The 22543-nt window shown below is 32.6% G+C and overlaps 2 protein-coding genes and 1 long non-coding RNA gene across 7 annotated transcripts in view; 2 read left to right on the top strand and 1 right to left on the bottom strand.

Annotated features, from left to right (window-relative positions):
* The window catches only part of Traf4 (TNF receptor associated factor 4), a 209117-nt gene extending 195400 nt beyond the window's left edge, over positions 1–13717 (top strand). For 3 of the 4 annotated variants that reach the window (XM_089086228.1, XM_089086227.1, XM_089086225.1), the window contains 4 exons: positions 482–623; positions 4100–4218; positions 8222–8377; positions 11285–13716. In XM_089086228.1, coding sequence (XP_088942354.1) covers positions 482–623; positions 4100–4218; positions 8222–8377; positions 11285–11482 — 615 coding nt within the window. In that variant the 3' untranslated portion in view covers positions 11483–13716. Of the gene's footprint in view, positions 1–481; positions 624–4099; positions 4219–8221; positions 8378–11284 lie in introns of all 4 variants that reach the window. The other variant, XM_089086229.1, reaches the window with a different exon arrangement.
* The window catches only part of LOC148954316 (uncharacterized), a 178439-nt gene that overhangs the window by 57209 nt on the left and 98687 nt on the right, over positions 1–22543 (bottom strand). The window contains exon 2 of the long non-coding RNA XR_016141505.1: positions 10788–10881. This is a non-coding gene — a long non-coding RNA (uncharacterized LOC148954316). The remainder of the gene's footprint in view (positions 1–10787; positions 10882–22543) is intronic.
* LOC148954317 (uncharacterized) overlaps positions 15311–22543 on the top strand; it is a 45325-nt gene continuing 38092 nt past the window's right edge. For both annotated transcript variants that reach the window (XM_089086231.1, XM_089086232.1), the window contains exon 1: positions 15311–16002. In XM_089086231.1, the coding sequence (XP_088942357.1) occupies positions 15342–16002 (661 nt within the window). In that variant the 5' untranslated portion in view covers positions 15311–15341. The remainder of the gene's footprint in view (positions 16003–22543) is intronic.

Here is a 22543-nt window from a genome sequence, read left to right on the forward strand (position 1 = left end):
TTTTCAGATTAGCTATTGGCTTGGTGTTATAGAAAACTTATCACTTCTTATAAAGGGAGGTACGTCTGTCCTTTTGGGATAACGAAAACATGTCTTAGATAATTTCGAAGACCACACTGCCTTTCCACGACGATAAATAGAAGTTCAAATACGGATAAATCCGTTTAATAGACGGTGATAATTCGCAAAAAAAATACTGGGATACTCTGTGTATTATCTCTGTATCCAGTATTTATCACTAAACATATACGATATATAGGATTTATGGAATATAGGGATAAATAGAATTTATCCATATTTGAAATTTTATTTATTGAAAACAGCTCTAAAAACTATGAAACAACAAACATAAAATATAAGGATAATTTTTGTCATAAACAGGACACCGTAGCAAAATATTTTTCCCCGCAAAAGGCTAAACACTGTAATAGAATGTTAATTGTAATGTTTTGCAGTGCAATAATTTTATACTATATTTCAGGGTCCACGATATGCAGTCGAGAAACACGAAGAAGACTCAATGCGTCAGCATTTGGGCCTCATGTGCTCATTTGCCGTGAGGCAGCAGCAGCAGCTGACGACACTGCGATCTCAGATCTCAAGAATGAACCTTAATTACTCAGGTTTGTTATAGTTTAGCGATTATTTTTTCACCAATGAATTAGATTTATCGATAAGAAAAATATGTACTTAGAACCGTTCAAAGGGGAGGGGGGGCAACTTGGGAAACTGTCGTAGGTAGCTTGGCTGGGAGGGGTGCCGTGGCTGAGGGCTACCCATTTGGAGCAAATTATTCATTTTGATTCGTTTTTTTTTGCTTATATTTGAGTCCTGAAGGAAGCGCTGTAATAACAAAACGGTTCTACATATACTGATGCCTGATACTGAAATGGTATACATATACTGATTACTGTACGGATTTTTATCGTAGCTTTGGTAACTTAAAAACTGTTATTTTATTTTCTATAAATTTATAAGAGAGATAGTAAACGTAAAAATACTTTTTGGAGTCCTATTTAAGTACTAAAGGCAGTAAAAATGAAATATGATTATTTGTTAAGTGGAAACAAAAACAAGTATATATATCATATAAAAATTAGGAAAAACCGGGCATTTAATTTTTAATGAAAAAAAACCTCCATATGCAGTTATGCAGTTTTGGTAGTAGCAATAATCAAATTTAAAAGGGAGAGACTTGGATGCAAATTCTGCAAATATTAGTTGAAAACAGATGGCACCAAACAGCTTAAGAAGGTGTAGTTTTTTTTTGAAGCTGTAGTTTTTTTTTGAAGCTTTGGGAATAATCGGATTGTTAATACATGAATTTCTACGGACGAAAAGGGTTGTCAAATTTAACAAATTCGTTTTGCTTGTTTATTTTCCTGGTTCAACGTGGCAACGTTGACAAAAATGAGGTTCTGCCCTAAAAGGTTTATAATTTTCTAATAACTGAAAAAAAAATCCTAGAAAATCACTGTTTTCAGGTATTCATCTAAGATGGATCCAATGGGCACAAGGCCGTATCCAGGATTTTTTTTGGGGGGGGGGGTGGTGGTGTTTAAAGAACTTAAAAACACATCAAAATCTGTTTTTATTACGTTTTGCGAGTTGGACAAACATTTCAGGGGGGGGGGGATTAAAACCCCCTACCCCCACCCAGTGGCGGATCCAGGGGGGTTGGGTGAGGGGGGTGCGCCCCCACCCCTATCATAGTCTAAAATAGTGTAATTTACTTAATTAACGCAAGTCCGCGTTAATTAAACTTGCTCCTAACGCAATTTTTTCGGATCAACCTACCCCCCCCCCCCAAAAAAAAGCCCTGGATCCGGTCTTGCCCCCATCCCTTCCTGGATACGGTCTTGAATGGGTAAAATGTGTTTTGATTTTGGTGTCCTTGGTAATTGAACTATTATTAAGGACCTTTTGTTTCTACAGAACGACTATTTTATATATTCAATGTATGGATGAAACAATTTCGATGTTGGAAGCTCTATTTTCCAACTATTTAGCGAGTTACAAGAGAGGATATAGAGTATTTGTAATCAAAAGAAAGCTTCCTAATATATTTGAAAACCAAGTAAGTTACAAGAAAACGGATTCAGTTCTTATTCAAAGAGGACTGAAAACCTGAGTTTCAACGAAATGTGGCCCTGCACCCTCTGTCTTTGAATAAGAACGTCGTAGCATTGCAGTTTAAGAGTGCAGAGGTCGGAATTAGTATAAGATAATTAATTAGCTTGATAATATTAAATCAAAATAAATCAACCTAATTAGGCTAATTAAATTAATTAATTTTAATTAGATAATTTGCTTAAGAGTGTTTCCTAAATATATGGAGAACCAAATTAGATAGAAGAAAATGGACTGAACCAATGGAAAAAGTTTGGTCATTTTAAGGAAGTAGGTAGTAAGTCTGAGTTTTACCAAAGATATCATGCAGCTCCTTTTGAATTGCAGCTGCGGTGACCAATGATGCCTCTTTATGGATAGTTTTACTCCCACTTAAAGCATAGCGCTTTAAGAGACATCTATGATTCCACAAATAAATCTACGCCAAAATGAAATTCCAGCCATATTTATTTTTTAACTGTTAATTGCTTTTGATTTGCAGGTCTACTAAGCTGGCCACAGGGGAAAAATCACAATTTCTTCTTCTTGGACTACTTAATATAATTTAGACGAATGTTTTTGATTTATCAAGAATAGAACATATTTATTCACTACATTAACTTTAATCGGTACTTTCCGATTATATGGGCATTTACAAGGAAACCAGTCACGAAAAACCCGTTTTTGACGGGTTAATTCAAGACACCGCTTCAGAGTAATGCAATCCATAGCGTGGTTTTCATTGCGTATACGATATTTAAACTTTTATTTTTTGGGGTTATTTAAACTATTATATATTCATCTTGTTTTATTTCATTACCATTAACCAAACTTGACTTTTTAGAAATGCCCATATAACGGGAAAGTACCCTTTAATCTATCCCAAGCGTGTCAATATAGAAAAATTCAATTCAGCAGTGAAAACAGCTGAAAAAGAAATTTGAAGTTGGAAGTAATATTTGAAGGTCAAGCCAGTAGAATATATGGAAAACGTTAACTAGTAGAATCAGTGACTGTGGCGTCAAGTCACGAAGATTAGGAGGAGGGGCAAACTATATATTTTTGTTTAATCTTGGAGAAGCTAGTAGAATCAGTGACTGTAGCCTGAAATTATGAAAATTAGGGGGAGGGCAAAATATATATATTTTTGGAGATCTTGGGAGGGATTTTATTGCGTTTTTCAGGTTTTTTTTTTTTTTTTTTTTTTTTTTTTTTTTATGAGAATAATGAAAAGGAATTTTTCAATGGAAACAGAAAAAAAAATTAAAATTTTCAAAATCAAGGGAGAGTGGTTCTAAAGAGGGGGGGGGGTACATACCTCAATCCCAATTAACGCATTGTTCATCAATTTAATAATGATAAAAAATGCACTGAGATATTGCAAGATGTTTCTGTTTCCGAAGTGAAATAATCTTTTAATCATCTGGTATTCCTTTTAGTTAGTCTATTATATCATAGTTAGTTTTTAATTTACCCTGGCAAGGGGTACGGATGCTATCATGAAAGCCAGCCTACAGACGTCTCAATCCGAAGCTCATAGTAAGTTCGTCTTGGCTTATTTCCAAGAGTTAGATGAAGCTGATATAGAATTTTCTTGTAAGTACTGGAGGAAGATTAAAAAATCGTTTTTAGAACCCTTTTTTGAATGTTCTTATTGCCATGTCTGATGTGCCACTTCATTCGCTAGAAGTTCAATAAATTTCCTTATCAAGCCTCTCTTATCTAAATAACTTCAGTTACACCAATAGGTTAACTACCATTTCCTCATTGGTCAACCCTGGGTAGACACGTTTGGACGAAGGGAAGTCCCAGGGTCTGTCCCATCAGGAATTGAATTTATGGGATATTTAATTGCATGAAACTAATTTCTAGAATTCCCTGTTGTTCAGACTGTTTCATTTATTTCACCTACTTGTTGTTTTCTTTTTATCCATTTCTCGTAGTTGGCTCTATGACTTAGCAGACATTAATATACAAAACCATTTTTCAGGTACCCTAGTCTGGAAGATCAGCGACTATTCAACACGTCTTGCTGAAGCCAAATTGAAGGAAGGGTTTGAGCTCATAAGTCCCCCCTTTTTCACAAGCCAATACGGATATAAGCTCCAGGTAATTCTTGTTGTTCCTTCATTGACTCATTTTATAATGGTGTGTCAGAAAGAACGGCGGATTTGAAAAGCCGTTATTTTTATTTGTTGGTGTTGGCAACGTTGCTTTTTGCACATTTTGTTATTATTGAGGTCATGTTTAGATTTTGTGCTTTTGTTTTCCACGTTAACAGTGGTTGTTTTCCAGGGTGTGGTGCAAATTCGTAGATGTTTGTAAGTTTGCTTTATAGCATATTCAAATCTGGCGTTTTACTTTGACGGAGTAAAACCTTTACTTTGGCGGAGTATTTGGGGATGGGATTTGGATAGCGGATTCCAAATCTCAGAATAGATATATATTTTATCAGAATAGAATATATATCTATTCTGATAAATATTCTTGGTTTGAAAATATTAAGATTTGAAGAATGTTTATTGAATTGGCATAGATTAAAAATTTACTGGCAGCTTAATACTTAAAAATAAAGCTGATAATTAAAACAAGTATTTTATGACCGCTTCGGAACTTGGATTAGCAGTTCAGTGCACAAGTTTATAAATTAATATTATACAAAGCTTCCTTCTTGAGGGCCTTGATTTGCCCCACAACCGACATTTTTCTTGCATCTATTTCATCCAAGATAGATTTTTTTTTTCAATTTCGTCTTAAAATTTTTTATTAAGTATACTCCCTCATTGGGTGTAGCGAAGAAACTTTTACCTTCTTCTACCAGAATTTACCTTTATACTCATTTTTGGATAATGGTTTATCTAGGCGGGGAATCAGTTTACTAGGGGACATGTCCACTGTTGTCCCCCTAACAAAGTCCAAGGCTGTGTTCATTTGTTTTCTTAATCAAGAGTAATAAGTTTGAATGTTATGATTGAAATTTCCATTTAGTGATAGCTTTATGATAAATGGCTTAATAGCCTTAAAATAGCTTTATGATACTGCCATTGCCCATTAGCATTAAAATAATTTTATATAATTGCAATAATGTTGTAATACTGCTAGCCAAAGAGTCTGTCAGACGACAAGTCTATGAAAACGATAGAAAAAAAACGAGCTTAAACAGTTTTGTTTAAGACAAATAAATTTGACCCCTTTCTCCAAAAGTGTAATCCTCCTTACCCCCTCCTCCCCCCCCCAAAAGAAAAATATCTTTCTAATCATTCTAACTCGATTGAATGATAAGGCTGATGAAAACATTCATTTATCTTTGAATATAAAAATTTTTCCTGGAGAGCATTAAAAAACAAATAGACATGTTACAAAAATAAATAATAGTTATATATTTGTAAAAACAATTATATGATAAAAATTTATGTAAGAAGTAATTCTAAATTAAGAAATGATTAATAATTAAGTAATAATTAAGACATAATTAACAAAGTAATAATTAAGATAACTTAATAAAAAAACCAATAATTAAGAAATAATTAACTTAAGTGGTATTTAATTATTAACCCATTATTGTCCATTGGCAAAGTCCATTGTGCCAGATAGTTTTTGTCCGGTTGTAAATCTTCCACTGTTAAGAGAGGTAAGGACCCCAGTGCTTGCTCTAGTCACCGTCCTATCACTGTGTCTTGTTAATAAGTTATTTGAATATATGATGCTACCGGCCATTGACTCCAAGTGCGATTTTACGCTCTTCTCGCTTGTCTTTAGAAAAGGTATGGGCTGTGCTCAAGCTCACCATATTGTGGATCGGCTAATGAAACAAGCTGTTGCTCAAAATAGTCCACTGTATTGTTTGACCGTTGATATATCTGGTGCTTTTGACAATGTAATTCATTCAAATGCTTTGTTTTCTCTAGCAGTGTCTGGCATTATCCTTTCTGTTGTTTCCATACTTGAGTATAGGTATGCTAATTCTTCAGTTAGGGTGAAGTAGAATGGTACTGTAGGGAAGCATATTCCTATTAAAAAAGGTGTTAGGCAAGTGCCGTGTTATCTCCGAGTGTTTTTAAGTGTGTTTTAACTTCGTATCTCCGATGTCTTTAACCGTCAGTTTTTTACAATGATAGTTTAGGCATTTGTCACGTTGCTTATGCTGACGATGTTCTGCTTCCTAGCTGGACAATACAAAGTCTAATTGCCAACTTTGACCTGCGTTCAACCTCACGTTCGCAGTAGGCTTTTCAGTTAATGCTGCCAAATGTCAGTTTTTGTGTTTTGGGAGTCCTCCACCAGCATCGCCTCTTTGCATGAGTTCTTCAACTATACCATGTTCAGGAAGTATTAAATGGTTAGGTCTATCTTTTTCCAAGTAACTTCCGTCTACATGCTCCGCTATTACGTCCAGCGTGCTGAAAAGTATGCGGGTTGGTTTTGGAAACATTTAACCCGATCGTTGTCGGTATAACCGAAAAGGACGTTGCCGTCTTTGTTCTAGTTTTTGTGCCCATGCTGTTTTTTATCTTTCTGGTTTTGCTTTCCTCCTTTGCAAGAGGGATACGAAGAAAATTCGCTCAGGATATTTTAAGTACTGTAAATATCTGCTGCGTTTGCCTCGGTGGTACCGGAACCATAGAATCGTTTCTAAATTTGACATTGTTGATGCGCTCTCGCGATTGAAATATATATTTGCAGGTCTATGTTTTAAAACTCTGCAAATGATTGGTGTTTTTGACCCTCTTCGGCCATTTTTTGAATTAAGTTAATTTATTTATGTTGTATTATAGAATCGTATGTTTATGTTTTTTTTTTGTTGTTGTTGCTTACTCCACAGTTTTTTCATTGTATTTTGTGGGTTATAAATAAATGTTATGTTCTATATTGTTAGATAACTGGTAATGCTTAAAAAAGAAAATTATTTTTCAGGCTTCTGTTGTCTATGATAATGATTCTGGTGAAAAAAGTCATCTATCTGTGTAAATAAAAATCCTTTCTGGAGTGTATTAGAAAAACAAAATGAGTATGCTAAGATAATAAATAAAGATTATATATCTACGAAAAGAAATATATGATAAAAATAATTATTGAAAACATATAAATAATTTGATATATATAATTAAAAAGAAGCTAAATAAATATCTTCAAAGGACTAATCCGTTATTATGAGATGATTAAAAACGGTAACCGTTTTACAGGCTTCTCTTTTTCTCAGTGGCAATGGTTCAGGTGAAAACAGTCTTTATCTAAATAAACAAAAATTCTTCCTGGAGAGTATTGGAAAAACAAAACGAGTATTTTAAGAAAATAATCAATAAACATAGATTCATAAAAATATATAAATGAAAATATATTTATTGAAAACATGCTGATAGTTTAATATATAAATAATTCCAAAGTAGTTAAATGCGTATTATTAAATGACTAATTCATTATAGACGATCAAAACAGTCGTTGTATTTTAGGATTTTATTTTTTCGCAGTGACAGTGGTTCAAGTAAAAACAGTTATTTATCTGTGTATATAATATTCACTGGAGAGTATTAGAAAAACAAAATAATTATATTAAGAGAATAAATAAAGAATATATATCTATCCTGTTTTTCTCAGTAGTAATGGTTCAAGTGGAAACAGTCATTTATTTATGTAAATAAGAATCTTTACTGGAGAGTAAATGAAAAACAGAATAAAAATATTTAGAGAATAAATAAATCATATATATATATTTATCAGAAGAAACGATGAAATATTAATTGAAAATGTACTAATAATTTGATATACACAACTACAAAATTACTATAAATATTACTAAATGATTAATCTGCTATTATTAGACGATTAAAAATGGTAATTGTTTTTCACGCTTCTGTTTTTCTCAATAGTGATGGTTCAGGTGGAAACGGTCATTTATCTGTGTAAATAAGAATCTTTACTGGAGAATAAATGAAAAACAAAATAAAAATATTTAGAGAATAAATAAATATTATATATTTATCAAAAGAAATTATGAAATATTAACTGAAAATGTACTAATAATTGTATATACACAACTACATAGTTGCCATAAATGTTACTAAATGATTAATGTGTTATTATAAGACAATTAAAAACGGTTATTGTTTTTCAGGCTTCTGTTTTTCTCAATGGTAACGGATCAGGTGAAAACAGTCATTTATCTGTGTACATAAAAATCCTTCCTGGAGAGTATGATGCATTGCTTAAATGGCCCTTTGCACACACTGTTTCCTTCACCCTTCACGACCAAACCTCAAATCCAGAGGCAGTAAGTTCTTCTTTCCTTTCTTTTCCATGACCTCCACATCCTATTCTTGCCCGAATTAGAAGGGCGTATCTAAGATTTTTCTGATAATTAGCAATTGTATTGGGTTATTGAATTGATTCATTAGTTTTTGAATTAGTCATATTATAAAGTATGTCCTCAGTTATGTCTTCAGTATTATCAGTTATGTCAAGTATGTCTTCAGTATTATCAGCCTCCAAGGATTCTTACTCGATATTTGTGCCTAAAACGAAAGGGCATATCTAAAAAATGTTTCTGGTTTATTTATTAAATGATTGATTAGTTATTTAATAAGTTGTTAAATACAAGTATGCAATAATAATTCTTTCATAAGGTTTTTTGGTAAGGTTTCTTACCATATTTCCTACCTCAAAATAGGGCATATGTAAGACTGTTGATGACTATTGAGTTAAGTTATTAATTATAATTGAATTATTTATTAAACATAAGCGCTTAGTTATAGTCCTTCTATGTTTTTTACTTTATTATCTTGCCCAAAACAAAAAATGTGCATCTAAGACTTTTTACCAGATTATTAGGTATTAAATTGATTAATTGGCTATCAAATATAGGTATTTAATTATAATCCTCGTATGTTTATTACCATTTTTTCTTTTGAATCTAAGGCTATGTCTTTGTATTTTTTTGCAAGATTCGCATTAACGATAGAAACTGTTGTTCCAAATTTTCATCTTTTCTAGTTAAGAAAAATTATGCCTTCCACTCTTGGCTCTGGTTGGTCAATCACACATTTTATACTCAAAAGTTAATCAATGCTCACCTCGAGAAACATCGAACGGTACCCAAATTTGGCGCTGTAGTCGGGTGTAATTTTAATTTAATTTACAAGTCTGACTATAATGCCGATCGGACATAAGGAGAAGTGGAAAGAACTTGCCAAAACACAAGTTGTATGTAGCCTATTATAAATTAATAGTCGGTGATCGCAAGGTACTCAGGAAGTAGCAATCCTCGAATTGAATGTATCCAAGAAGCAAGACAACTTTGTACTGCTGGTGGATGTGTGTCATGATAAGTTGTTATTCTTTTTCTTCTCTTTAATCATCTCTTCAGCATGCTCCATAGCTGTCTCACGTTCATCCTCCCCTTTGCCTCTTCCTATTTTTCTTGGGTTTGAGTGGCCGAGTGAATAGGTTATAAGCAGCACATTTCAATGGGTTTTCATGTATTTTAATACGTCTTTCTTTTTTTTCTTTTATTATCAGAATTCATTTCCTATGAATAAAAAAGTAGGTTGTACAGTGGGCTTCAAACAGTACACTGTGTGAAAAGTGTGGTTCAGTCCTGCTTCCTACGGCTATAATTAGAGAAAAATTGAGATGGCTTGGGAACGTTCCGCGGATGAAGGATGACAGATTGCCAAATATTGTCCATTTCGACCAACCGTCTTGGGTTAAACAGAAAGCAGGTCGTCCTCGGTTTGGGTGGGATGACGTCGTAAGGAAAGATTTAAGGGCATTGGGAACTTCCTGGGAGCGTGTAAAGAGGGCACCGTTTAATAGATTGGCAGGGAGAAGGAGCATGCATAGCTGTATTGGTTAAGTGGCTTGGTGCTGCGGTAAGTTTTTAGTAGAAGAAGTAGTAATAAAAAAGGAGGATGGGAGTGAAAAGGTTACAAGAAGTAATTTCGTATGTTCTTTGTTGCATATTCTTAATTTATTTTCTTCTTTTTTATTTGGTTTTATTTATTTCTTTTTGTTGCAAAAAAAATCGGAAATGAGTAAGTAGTATTTGTATCCTATCCTATTTGTCTCTATAACTGCATACCTTAGATAAGACTGACAAAGATACTAGGTTGTATTAGATACCCTTTTACGATTTCATTTATTTGACTATGCAGAATTTAATTTTATTTCATTCAAAACATTTTATTCAACATTTTATTTCATTTCATTTTATTTCATTTAATTGAAGAGTGACAAAGATACCAGGTTGTACTAGAAACTATTTTACGATTTCATTTATTTGATTATGCAGATTTTCATTTTATGTCATTCAAAACATTTCTTTTCAAATCATTCAAGACTGAGAAATTATGATTTTGTTTATTTGATTATGTAGAATTTAATTTAATTTCACTCAAATTATTTAATTTTATTCCATTTAAGACCGACAAAGATACCAGGATGCACTAGAAAGTATTTTACGATTTCATTTACTTGATTGTACAAAATTTCAATTTATTTCATTCAAAAAATTTCATTCCATTCAAGACTGACAAAGATACCAGGTTTTACTAGAAACGGTTTTACGGTTTCATTTATTTCTTGATGCAGAATTTCATTTAAATTTGGTTCAAAATATTTCATTTTGTTAAGACGAATAAAAGAAGTCAACAAGATTAGACCAATATAAAAAGCGAAACAGTTACCTATATTTCAGACAAATATGTTGGTCTTGTTGTTTAGTTGACGTTTGAGAGAATCAACTGTTCATATATGTGGAATCCTTGTTGAGTCTTGGGCCTTGAAAGAAACCAATTCAGTTGGAAAATCACGCAAATGAAGATTTGATACAGACCTTTTCAACACTTAAAATATCATATGGGTTTTACCAATGCAGTTTTAGGCCTCATAATCTGGGGGGGGGGTATATCATAGGAGTGTAAAAATAAAAAATAAAACGAATTTGATTTCAGATCTCAGAAGAACTGGAGGGGGCAGCTGCCCTCCCTCTTCCCAGACCTAGAACCGCCACTGGGTTATACTGGGACGTTGTATAGAGTCTTCCTGCATAAATTACTCACATTGGTTTACAATCACATCACTATCCTGCTCTGGTCACATAATATCTAAAAAGCATAAACTCAAACTTAAAGAGTTTCCTGCCCTCTTCAGTAATAAAATAATGCTTATAATTTTATTTCAGGCTTGCAATATCGTAGAGAGCTTTATACCAGACCCAACATGGGAGAATTTTCAGCGACCTTCACGTGAGCCTGATGCCCTTGGGTTTGGCTTCCCCCGTTTCGTCTCACATGAAATGCTCAAGAAGCGACATTTTATAAAAGATGATATTCTTTTCCTCCGAGTGAAAGTGGATGCAAATAAAGTTGTTGCTGTCTAGAATTAACGTTATCTGTTTGGGGTAGAGAGAACATTATGTGTATTTTCTGTAACGGAAGAGTTAGTTTTTTGAAATAGCTAAAGTAACAATGAAATTTTGTGTATCAACATTGAAAGAATTTGTATCAATATATTCTGTTCTTCCGAGTGAAAGTGAAAAACTATAAAGTTGCCGCTGTTAAGAATTACCGTTATCTGTGCGAGTAGAGAGAACGTTATGTGTATTTTAAATAACGAAAGAGTTAGTCTTTTTACAATAGTTAAAGTAACAATGAAATTTTGTACATCCATACTGAAATAATTTGTATCAATATATTCTGTTCTTCCAAGTGATTGGAAGTAAAGTTGCCGCTTTTAAGAATGAACGTTATCTGTGCGGATAGAGAGAAAGTTTTGTGTGTTTTAAATGATGTATATGCAAGGGTATTACAAATCTTTGGAATATCAACATGGTACAATACGTATCAATATAATCTTTTCTTCTGATGATACATATAAATTTGCCGCTGTCGAGAGTGAACTTAACCTGTTTGTGTAGAAAGAACGTTATGTGGGTTTTAATTAAATGGTTATGAAGAGGAAAATTAATATTGTTACAATAACTGGACTTGTAGGCAAGCCAAATTGAATAATTTATAATATCAATATGGAAAATCTTTATGATGTAAAATTAAATTTCACCAAATATTTTTGATGGTTTCAAGAAATGTATTATCGTGTAGTTGTGAAATATAAACAAACCACTTTCAAACATAGAATATTTAACAATTTAAATCCACCATGGTAATACATGCACGCTATAAAAAAAATTTTAAATTAAAAAATGTCTTTTTACAATCTACTATGAAATCTAATATTAAGCAACATTTAAGAGATTTTAGTCCAATCAGAAAAAATTATCTGATATTCGAAGTCTTTTCCCAATAGATTAAGGTAACCTGATTTGTGCCAAGATTTTATAGCAAATTTTGCAAAAAAAAAAAAAAAAAAAAAAAAAAAAATGCTCTCTAGGCTGCTTGTAAAAACCAAAACATTTAAATTCACATTTGGACAATATAGAAAAATAACCATAATTTTGTTTGATAAAAAAGTCCTACATTTTAATTTTAATTTATTTCTAAGGGCCCTAAATTCGAAATAAAAAACGTACTTAAGTCCCTAAAGCACTTCAATACTTGATTTATTTGGGTATAAAATGTTAAGCATATATTGTTCCAAATTATTATTATCTTTTTTTAGTTAAATTATTATTGTTTAAATATGTAAGCTATTGTCCATACACGCTCTAATTACGAGTTATAAGCAGTTGAAAGTGTGGTTCGCTATCCTTCCATTATGCTAATCCTCAACGATGCTGTTTCCCCTGGTGGATTACCGGGAAAAAAAAATGCTCGGCTCGTAAAAAGTTACTAATTGCAAATAAACAAATTTTTGATAGATTTTTTTAAATTTTTTCATACCACCCTCCCCTTCCGAAAAAAAATATCCCCCGTTCTCAAAATAATTCCTGGATACGGCTTTGTTCCTCAGTATCGAAAAATCCGAGCGTGAAGAAGCATGAACACATTTATGTTTTCTTATAATTTTCATATTTTTCTTAATAACATAAATACAAATTTTATACGACCTAAACGGAAATTCCTATCCTAGTGCAAAAATAAAGCGAAATTTTAGTCCATTAAGATTTCTTGAAATGTAGAACCTGATTACTGTAAATTTAAAAAATTTCCCTTAAAATTTTGAAGGCTCCCCAGGAATCCTTTATTACTTTTTCCATTTAGGGCCCTGCCCCTGATATGGAATAAAATAAAACAGAATAAATCTTTTTTTCAAAACTCACTGATTACCTTAAGGCTCATTTATTTTCAAACCATTTTGTTACTAATTACATAAATTTATTTTGATATAAAACTCTATCCAGAGAGGGTGTGGGCCTTTCCAAGGTCTTAAAAACGTTTACTCTGGTATTTTAGGCCTTCCCTGCCAAATATCCACTTACCCCCCCCTCCTCCAGGTGTAAAATCGTTTTCATGCACTTATGCCTCTTAGTTTCCAGAAACAAATTTTCATAGCTAGTACAATAACCACACAGTCAGTACTGATATTTCCAGTGTTGCTTGTAAAAAGTATATATATTCTAAGTCATTTTTGTCGGAAAAGCAATTGTTTTTTTTATTATTTTTTTATCGTGTTTTCCTTGTATACGGGAGGTATAATTTGTTTTATCATGTGAATAAATAAATGATATTTTGTAAATAGCTACTGGCGATTTCGTTTTAATCAGTCTTGTATTAAGCAACTAGGTTTGTAGAAATCATTGAAAGTTTAATAAATAAAGATGCAAAAAGGGAAATGCTACCCCAAGGAGCAGGCTCCTGAAATTCCCCTCGAATATTATTGCCTAGAATTAGAATTTTACAGTTAAACTTCTGCGAGAAAAATCATCTTGGACAGATTTTGATTTGTTTATAATCAGGCTTGTATTAAGCCACTTTACATATAAGAATCATATAAATTGTATAGAATAAAGTGACAGAAAGTGAAAGGACTCTTTCCCCGAGGTTATTTGGGGCCCAAAATGAACTATTTTCCATTTTTGATGTATAAATCCCATAGTAAGACACGGAAAAAACTAAATCTTAAAGGGCTAAAAAAAAAAAAAAAAAAAAAAAAATTTTCAAAGAAAATTTACTTCCTTCAAAAACTATGAAAATTAACATTAGCGATAGTTAATAATTTGTATTTCATACAACCTAAATATATTTACGAAAGTTAATTTTCGAAGATATATCCGAGAACGCAATTGTTATCGAGGCAATTAGGGGAAAGCCAGGAATATCCAGGGATACTAGAAGCACTGAATTTAATATACAGTAGATGGTCCTTTAGTGTTTTCATTTCCACAGTTTCGGCTGCAGATTTGTGCCTTATCGGTTCTAGCTATGGGTGAAAAATCTTTCTACACTTCTACATTATCTAGTGATAATACACTTATATCTATTTCTTCCTCTAAGACCCCAACCTTAGTACATGGGTCTTACTTTTACCTTCTTTTGCAAGATAGAGAAGAAGACATAACGAGTTTTGTAAAAAAAACTTTAAACTTCTAAATGTTCCTGAACCTCATCTCATGGAAGTAATAGATTTAAAGTGCAAATTATAAGGGCCCTGGGCATGTAAATGTGCAGAATGAACCTTTATGCATGGGCCCTATCCTAGAAACTCAACATTTTTTGATTGAGTGACTTATTTTCCATGTAATTCACTAATTTATGTTATTTCATTCATGTTCAAATTCTTCCTCCAAAATGCCACGAAATCTCTCCTCGAAATTCAGCAATTTACGATTTTTTTGTATAATTTCATTTATTTTTGATATAATTCACCCACTTTTGATTTTTTTTTCTAAAGTTGCAGTTCATCGTCTAAAAATGTCGCCCACTAAATACTCTAAAAAAATAAAGTTAAGGTACGTATATGAAACATATTAAAAAAATTGAAGCTTGCACATCGCCCTGTTGTTAGAAGCCGGGTAAAATACAGGAATTAGATTTGACCAGCTAATCAGGTATGGAAGGTTTAAACGGACGGGCTACAAAACATACTTTGACAATAAAGTCAATCAAAAGCCACGTGATGTCTCTGATTTTAAGTCACGTTGCCGCTGCCAAAATGAAGATTTTGCTTCTTTATGTCCTTTATTTTTCTTTCTCTTTTTTTATGAAAGAAAATATTGTGTTTATGTATGACGTCAATATTTTTTAGTTTACGTAACCGCTCGTTGAATCTTATCAGAGTTGATAAGAAGTACAGAAAGAATTTCCCGAAAATGACTGTTATCGAAAATCATCGCTCAGAAAATGAAGGTGATTTTAGTCTTGACAGTGCTATTTTTATATAGTTATAGTGCAGAGGAAGCGGACTCGGATAGCTCATTTGGTGAAGAAATAGATGACCAAGTATCGGTTGTAGACCAAAGCGAGATTGAGAGTATTCCTGAAGATAAAGATAACATTCAAGTTGTATATGATGAAGATAAAACCCAAATTGATGACCTGACTAGCTCTAATATTTTGAATTTAACCATATCTGATAATTTAAACTCGACCATAATCTTAAATACAGAAGTGGAGGATATCTTTGAAGAAATTATAGTTATTACATCTACAGTTTCGAAGACAGATAGGCCCTTAACAACTACTCCTTTTGCAACTATAAGTACGACAAAAAGTGACAAGATCTCTTCTGATCCAGGAGAATCAGCTGATCAGACTCCAATTGAAGAAGAAGAAATTAACGCCGATTATCTTGAAGAGTTAGATGATATTGTAGCTATTGATCCGATTAGTGACTTTTGCAGCTTAAATTGCGAGACGTCCCTAATTCTTTCAACTTCACCTAGAACCTTGATGAAGAAGTCAGACCCAGCGACTGTTTTGCTGTCATGTGAAGTGAAGTATGAAGAAAATAGTTTTAAGGATCTAATCATTGAGTTTGAATGGGTTTTCGAAAATGGGAATGGTTAGTTATTTTTTTTTCTGTAAAGTTTATCTTCTTTGGTGTTTTTAATTAAGAAAACAACTCAAACATGGAACTAAATTCTCTTATAGCTTCAAAAAAGAAAAAATCTGTCTAAATTCACATTAATTATATTCATAATAGCTGTATTAATTACAATAATTATTTATTTTGTATGAAAAATGGCACAAAGATAAAATTAGAATATTTAAGGACAAAGAATAAAACTAATATCAAAACAAATCTTTTTTGGTATACCTACAATTGGTGCATAGCTACAATTAACATTAATAAACAATTTCTTAGACCACAGTGCCTTTCCAGTCACAGAATTCAACAAATGAAAGTATAGAGAGAAACAAGGGGATAATACAAACAGTGGACAAAAAACAAAAAACTTTAAATAGTAACAATCTGAATATCTCAACTCCACGCCTGGGAGCCTTTTTCAACGAAAAAAATGAACTAAGCTAAATTAAACGCAACATATAAAGAAAAAGAAACAAAATAAATAAAACTCACATCTTAATAACTTCAAAAGTGACTGAACCGATATCGATATCACTTCCAATAGACTGATAGTCCAAATAACACGAATACGCAACGCAGAAGCATTCATGTTATTTGCACTATCAGTCTATTGAACGTGATTAAATAAAAAAAACAAGTTTTTTAAACTGAAAGTAAGGAACGACGTTAAAATTTAAAACGAACAGAAATTATTCCGTATATGAAAGGGACTGTCCCCTCCTCAACGCCTCGCTCTTTACGCTGAAGTTTTTTATTAAAAAAAAAAAGTTGTGAAAAAGTCAAACTTTAGCGTAAAGAGCGAGGTGTTGAGGAGGGGACAGCCCCTTTCATTTACGGAATAATTTCTGTTCGTTTTAAGTTTTAACGTCGTTCCTTACTTTCAGTTCAAAAAACTATTTTTTTTATTTAATTTTTGAACGTTTTTGAATTAATGCAGGTTTTGATATTGGCTCACCGTACATGAATAATTATTACAAAATTTGCATATTAATTTTACTTTTATTTGGTTAAATAGCTGTCTTGAAACTTGTTTAATTTTATTTACCAACGTTTTTTATTAGTAATAAATATACGTAACTTACGAATTAACTTACGTATGGAACTTGTATATTCATAGAGTTTTAATAGGTATATTAGGGGATTCGCCCCCTAGTCAATACCTTGCTCTTTAAGCTAAAGTTCGAATTTTGTTCCAATTCTTTAAAAATGACCCCTTAATAAAAAAAGGCCGTTAATTAGAATAAATATCTCTTATGAAAGTACTAAAAAATCTTTGGCTTAAAGAGCGAGGTATTGACTAGGGGGTGAACCCAATCATATACATAATATTTTCTGTTCGTTTTAAGTTTTGATGTTGCTCATTACTTTCAGTTGATAAACTTTTTTTTATTTAATTTCTGATCTTTTTCTTTAATAATGATGGGAAATCCGGCGCCCCCTTCATAGCAATGTCTCTTCCCCCCTGAAAACTTCCTTCATGGAAAGATACTCCCATATAGCCCCTGACCCCCCCCCCCACCTACCAAAAAAATCCCCCTGAAAACGTCTGTATACTAGTAGAAGGGGGGGTGCCCGCGCGGACGGGACTCCTTATATGGGCATAGAATACTGACGGGGCTCCATATATGGGCATAGAGTCATTAGGGAGAACACGTGGTTAATGGGGTCAATGACCTAAATTTCCAAGGTCTATGTTGTTGTTGTTGTAAGTGCATGCTCTAAGCGAATGCTATGCCGTCCAGGAATTTGGAACACCTGTGCTGTCGACCTCAATTCACCTATCGTGAATCAATAATTCCCCTTAGAAACAACAAATTCATTCCCCTTTCTTGACAGATCAATCAACCAATGATATCATCTGTCAGACTTTAAAAATTTTCGCCTAGAAACGATTCTCCAGGAATAGATCCAAGTCATTAATGTCTTTGCCTCGGAAACAACTCTTTTGGTCGAACTCCAAAGGATATTAATAGCCAAAGGCCATGGAAACAATTCTCCAAGAAACATCTTAGCGATGAATTGTTTTAGCGCGGGAATCAGGTTTCTTATTAATTTGAAATGCATTAGCGCAGAGATGCCAAAAACAATAGAATACTGACGGGACTCCATATATGGGCATAGAGTCATTAGGGAGAACACGTGGTTAATGGGGTCAATGACCTAAATTTCCAAGGTCGATGTTGTTGTTGTTGTAAGTGCACGCTCTCAGCGAATGCTATGCCGTCCAGGAATTTGGAACACCTGTGCTGTCGACCTCAATTCACCTATCGTGAATCAATAATTCCCCTTAGAAACAACAAATTAATTCCCCTTTCTTGACAGATCAATCAACCAATGACATCATCTGTCAGACTTTAAAAATTTTCGCCTAGAAACGATTCTCCAGGAATAGATCCAAGTCATTAATGTCTTTGCCTCGGAAACAACTCTTTTGGTCGAACTCCAAAGGATATTAATAGCCAAAGGCCATGGAAACAATTCTCCAAGAAACATCTTAGCGATGAATTGTTTTAGCGCGGGAATCAGGTTTCTTATTAATTTGAAATGCATTAGCGCAGAGATGCCAAAAACAAAAAACAAATTTTGTTTTTGGCATCTCTGCGCTAATGCATTTCAAATTAATAAGAAACCTGATTCCCGCGCTAAAACAATTCATCGCTAAGATGTTTCTTGGAGAATTGTTTCCATGGCCTTTGGCTATTAATATCCTTTGGAGTTCGACCAAGAGTTGTTTCCGAGGCAAAGACATTAATGACTTGGATCTATTCCTGGAGAATCGTTTCTAGGCGAAAATTTTAAAGTCTGACAGATGATGTCATTGGTTGATTGATCTGTCAAGAAAGAGGAATTAATTTGTTGTTTCTGAGGGAATTATTGATTCACGATAGGTGAATTGAGGTCGACAGCACAGGTGTTCCAAATTCCTGGACGGCATAGCATTCGCTGAGAGCGTGCACTTCAACAACAACAACATCGACCTTGGAAATTTAGGTCATTGACCCATTAACCACGTGTTCTCCCTAATGACTCTATGCCCATATATGGAGTCCCGTCAGTATTCTATTGTTTTTGGCATCTCTGCGCTAATGCATTTCAAATTAATAAGAAACCTGATTCCCGCGCTAAAACAATTCATCGCTAAGATGTTAATAGCCAAAGGATATTAATAGCCAAAGGCCATGGAAACAATTCTCCAAGAAACATCTTAGCGATGAATTGTTTTAGCGCGGGAATCAGGTTTCTTATTAATTTGAAATGCATTAGCGCAGAGATGCCAAAAACAAAAGGAACACGCTGAAATTACGTTTAGGGATTATTTGGGCGAAACTGTTTTAGACAGGTTATGGAATTATTTCGACGAAACAGTTAGAGACATTTTAAAAGATGATTTTTGAAGAGATTTTAGAAGAGAATTTAATGGTGAAACTCTGTGGTCGTTATAATACACAAGTTTCATTTGAACATTGTTGTGAGGTCCTCTAACCCAACCCCAAAGGGTTCCAATCCGCCTACCCCAACCCCGAAGGAAGCCCCCGGTCCTCAAAGGCCCCCCAAGCTCCCAAAAGGCCCCCGGCGCCCCCAACGGCCCTCCCTGTGCCCCAAAGGCCCTCCCCTGGCCCCCAAAGGTCCCCCGGGACCGAGAAGCGCCGCGGGCCAGGAAAGCGCCGCATGGGGATGCGCCGCAGGGGGATGCGCCGCGGGTCGGGGGAGGCGCCATATGGATGTGCCGCAGGGATGCGCCGCAGGAATGCGCCGCAGGGATGCGCCGCAGGGATGCGCTGCTGTTTGTTAGAGTTCTAGTTTAATTTAATTTTAGTTAAGAGTTTGATGTTTTACCTTTTAGTTTCAGTTAGAGTTCTTTTTTAGTTTTAGTTAAGAGTTTAGAGTTTTTAGCTTAGAGTTTTTTTTGAAGTTCTAGTTTAGTTTATTTTTAGTTAATAGTTTAGAGTTTTAGCTTAGAGTCTTAGCTTAGAGTTTTTGTTAGAGTTCTAGTTTAGTTTAATTTTAGTTAAGAGTTTTATGTTTTACATTTGAGTTTCAGTTAGAGTTCTAGTTTAGTTTAGTTTTAGTTAAGAATTTAGAGTTTTTAGCTTAGAGTCTTAGCTTAGAGTTTTTGTTGAAGTTCTAGTTTAGTTTAGTTTTAGTTAATAGTTTAGATTTTTAGATTATAGTCGTAGCTTAGATTTTTTGTTAGAGTTCTAGTTTATTTTAATTTTATTTTAGAGTTTAGAGTTTTAGCTTAGTCTTAGCTTAGAGTTTTTTTGTTAGAGTTCTAGTTTAGTTTAATTTTAGTTAAGAGTTTGATTTTTTTACCAACTGGTTTAATCTAGAGCTTTTTTTTCGTTTTAGTTTAGTGTTCTACGGTTTTAATATTTTTCTAAAAGTATATTTTTAATTTTAGTTCTAGTTTATTCTATTTTTAGTTAAGATTTTAGAATTTTAGCTTAGAGTTTTTTTGTTAGAGTTCTAGTTTAGTTTAATTTTGGCTAAGAGTTTTATTTTTTTACCTTTGGTTTTCATTTAAAGTTCTAGTTTATTTTTAGTTAAGAATTTAGAGTTTTTAGCTTAGAGTTTTTGTTGAATTTCGATTTTAGTTTAGTTTTAGTTTATAGTTCAGAGTTTTATCTTAGATTAATATATTAGAGTTTTTTTCTATATTTATATTTTAGTTTAGTTTTATTTAAGAGTTTTATGTCTTACCTTTGAGTTTAAGTTAGAGTTCTATTTTAGTTTAGTTTTAGTTAAGAATTTAGAGTTTTTAGCTTAGAGTCTTAGCTTAGAGTTTTTGTTTGTATGTGTGTGTAAGTTTTTGTGTGTGTGCGAGTTTTTTTGTGTGTGCACATATCAATTCTATTTTCATAAGATAATATAAAAGTTTCGTGTGTGTATGTGTGTGTAATAAGTTTTTTTTTTGTTGTAAGTTTTTGTGTGTGTTTAAGTTTTTGTGTGTGTATTTGATTGTGTTCGTTCAAGCTTCTGATTGCGTGTGAAAGTTTTTGTGTGTGTGTATGAGATTTGTTTTGATTGTAGTTTTTTGTGTGTGTAAGTTTTTGTTTTTATTTAAGTTTTTGTGTGTGTGTAAGTTTTTGTGTTTGTTTTTTTTTTTGTGTGGTTGTGTGTAAGTTCGTGTGTTGGTGTAAGTTTTTTTTGTGTGTTAGTTTTTGTGTGTGTGTATGGTTGTGTGTTCTTGATAGTTTTTGTGTGTGTGTGTAATGTTTTGTGTGTTTGTAAGGATTTTTTTTTTTTTAATATTCTATTTTTGTTTAATTTTTCGTGTTTTTTTGTTTTTTGTTATTTGTTTTTTATTTTTTTTTTTTTTGTAAGTGTGTGTGTAATAAGTTTTTGTGTGTGTGTAATAAGTTTTTGTGTGTTTTTAAGTTTTTGTTTGCGTGTTTGTTTTATTTCGTGTAAGTTTTTGTGTGTGTTTAAGTTTTTTTGTGTGTGTTTTTTTGTATGTGTTTGTATGTAAGTTTTTTGTGATTTTAAGGTTTTTGCTTTTATTTTTTATTTTGTTTGTATTTATTTTTTGTTTATTTTTGTGTGTTTGTAAGTTTTTGTGTGTTTGTAAGTTTTTTTGTGCATATGTAAGTTTTTTTGTGTGTTTAAGTTTCTTGTGTGTATGTAAGTTTTTGTGTGTGTAAGTTTTTTGTTTGTGTGTAAGTTTTTGTGTGTGTGTAATTTTTTTTGTGTGTGTAAGTTTTTTTTGTTTTTATTATTTTTTTTTTTTTTTTAATTTTTTTTTTTGTGTTTGTGTAATTTATTTTTTTTTTTTATGTTTGTTCTGGTTTTTTTTAGTTTTTGTGTGTGTGTGTAAGTTTGTGTGTGATGTTAAGTGTGTTTGTTCTTGTAATTTTTTATGTGTGTGTATTTTGTCGTGTCTGTGTTTTTTTTTATTTGTTTGTATGATTGATCTTCTGCAATTGTTTTTTTGTGTGTGTGTCATATTGTGTGTGGGTGTGTTTTTTTTTTTGTGTCTTTGAATTCTTTTATTTTTTTTTAAGTTTCTGTGTGTTTGTTTATTTTTATGTGTGTGTGTGTGTTTGTAAGTTTTTGTGTGTGTGTTAGTTTATGTGTGTGTGAGTTTTTGTGTGTGTTTTAATTTTTTTGTGTGTATAAGTTTTTTTGTGAGCTTTTTATAATTTTTGTTTGTTATTTTTGTGTGTGTTTTTGTTGGTTTGTGTTTGTGTTTGTTTATTCGATTGTGTTTTTTTTATTTTTTGATTGTTCTTAATTTTTTTTGTTCTTGTTAGTTTTTTTGTGTGTGTGTAAGTTTTTGTGTGTGTGTACGATCGTTTTCTTGTTTAAGTTTTTTTTATGTTTTATATTTTTTGTTTTTGCTTTAGATTTTTTGTTCTTGTATTTTTTTGTCTGTATAATTTTTTGTGTGTGTGTAAGTTTTTGTGTATGTGTAAGTTTTTTTTTTTTTGTAAAATTTTTTGTGTTTGTCAGTTTCTTTTTGTTTGTGTATGTTTTTGTGTGTGTGTGTGTGTGTAAGTCGTTTGTGTGTAAGTGT

The sequence above is a fragment of the Artemia sp. Qi Xiang Cuo genome, chromosome 3 (assembly GCF_049724085.1).
Source record: "Artemia sp. Qi Xiang Cuo chromosome 3, ASM4972408v1, whole genome shotgun sequence".
NCBI classification, from domain to species: Eukaryota; Metazoa; Arthropoda; class Branchiopoda; order Anostraca; family Artemiidae; genus Artemia; species Artemia sp. Qi Xiang Cuo.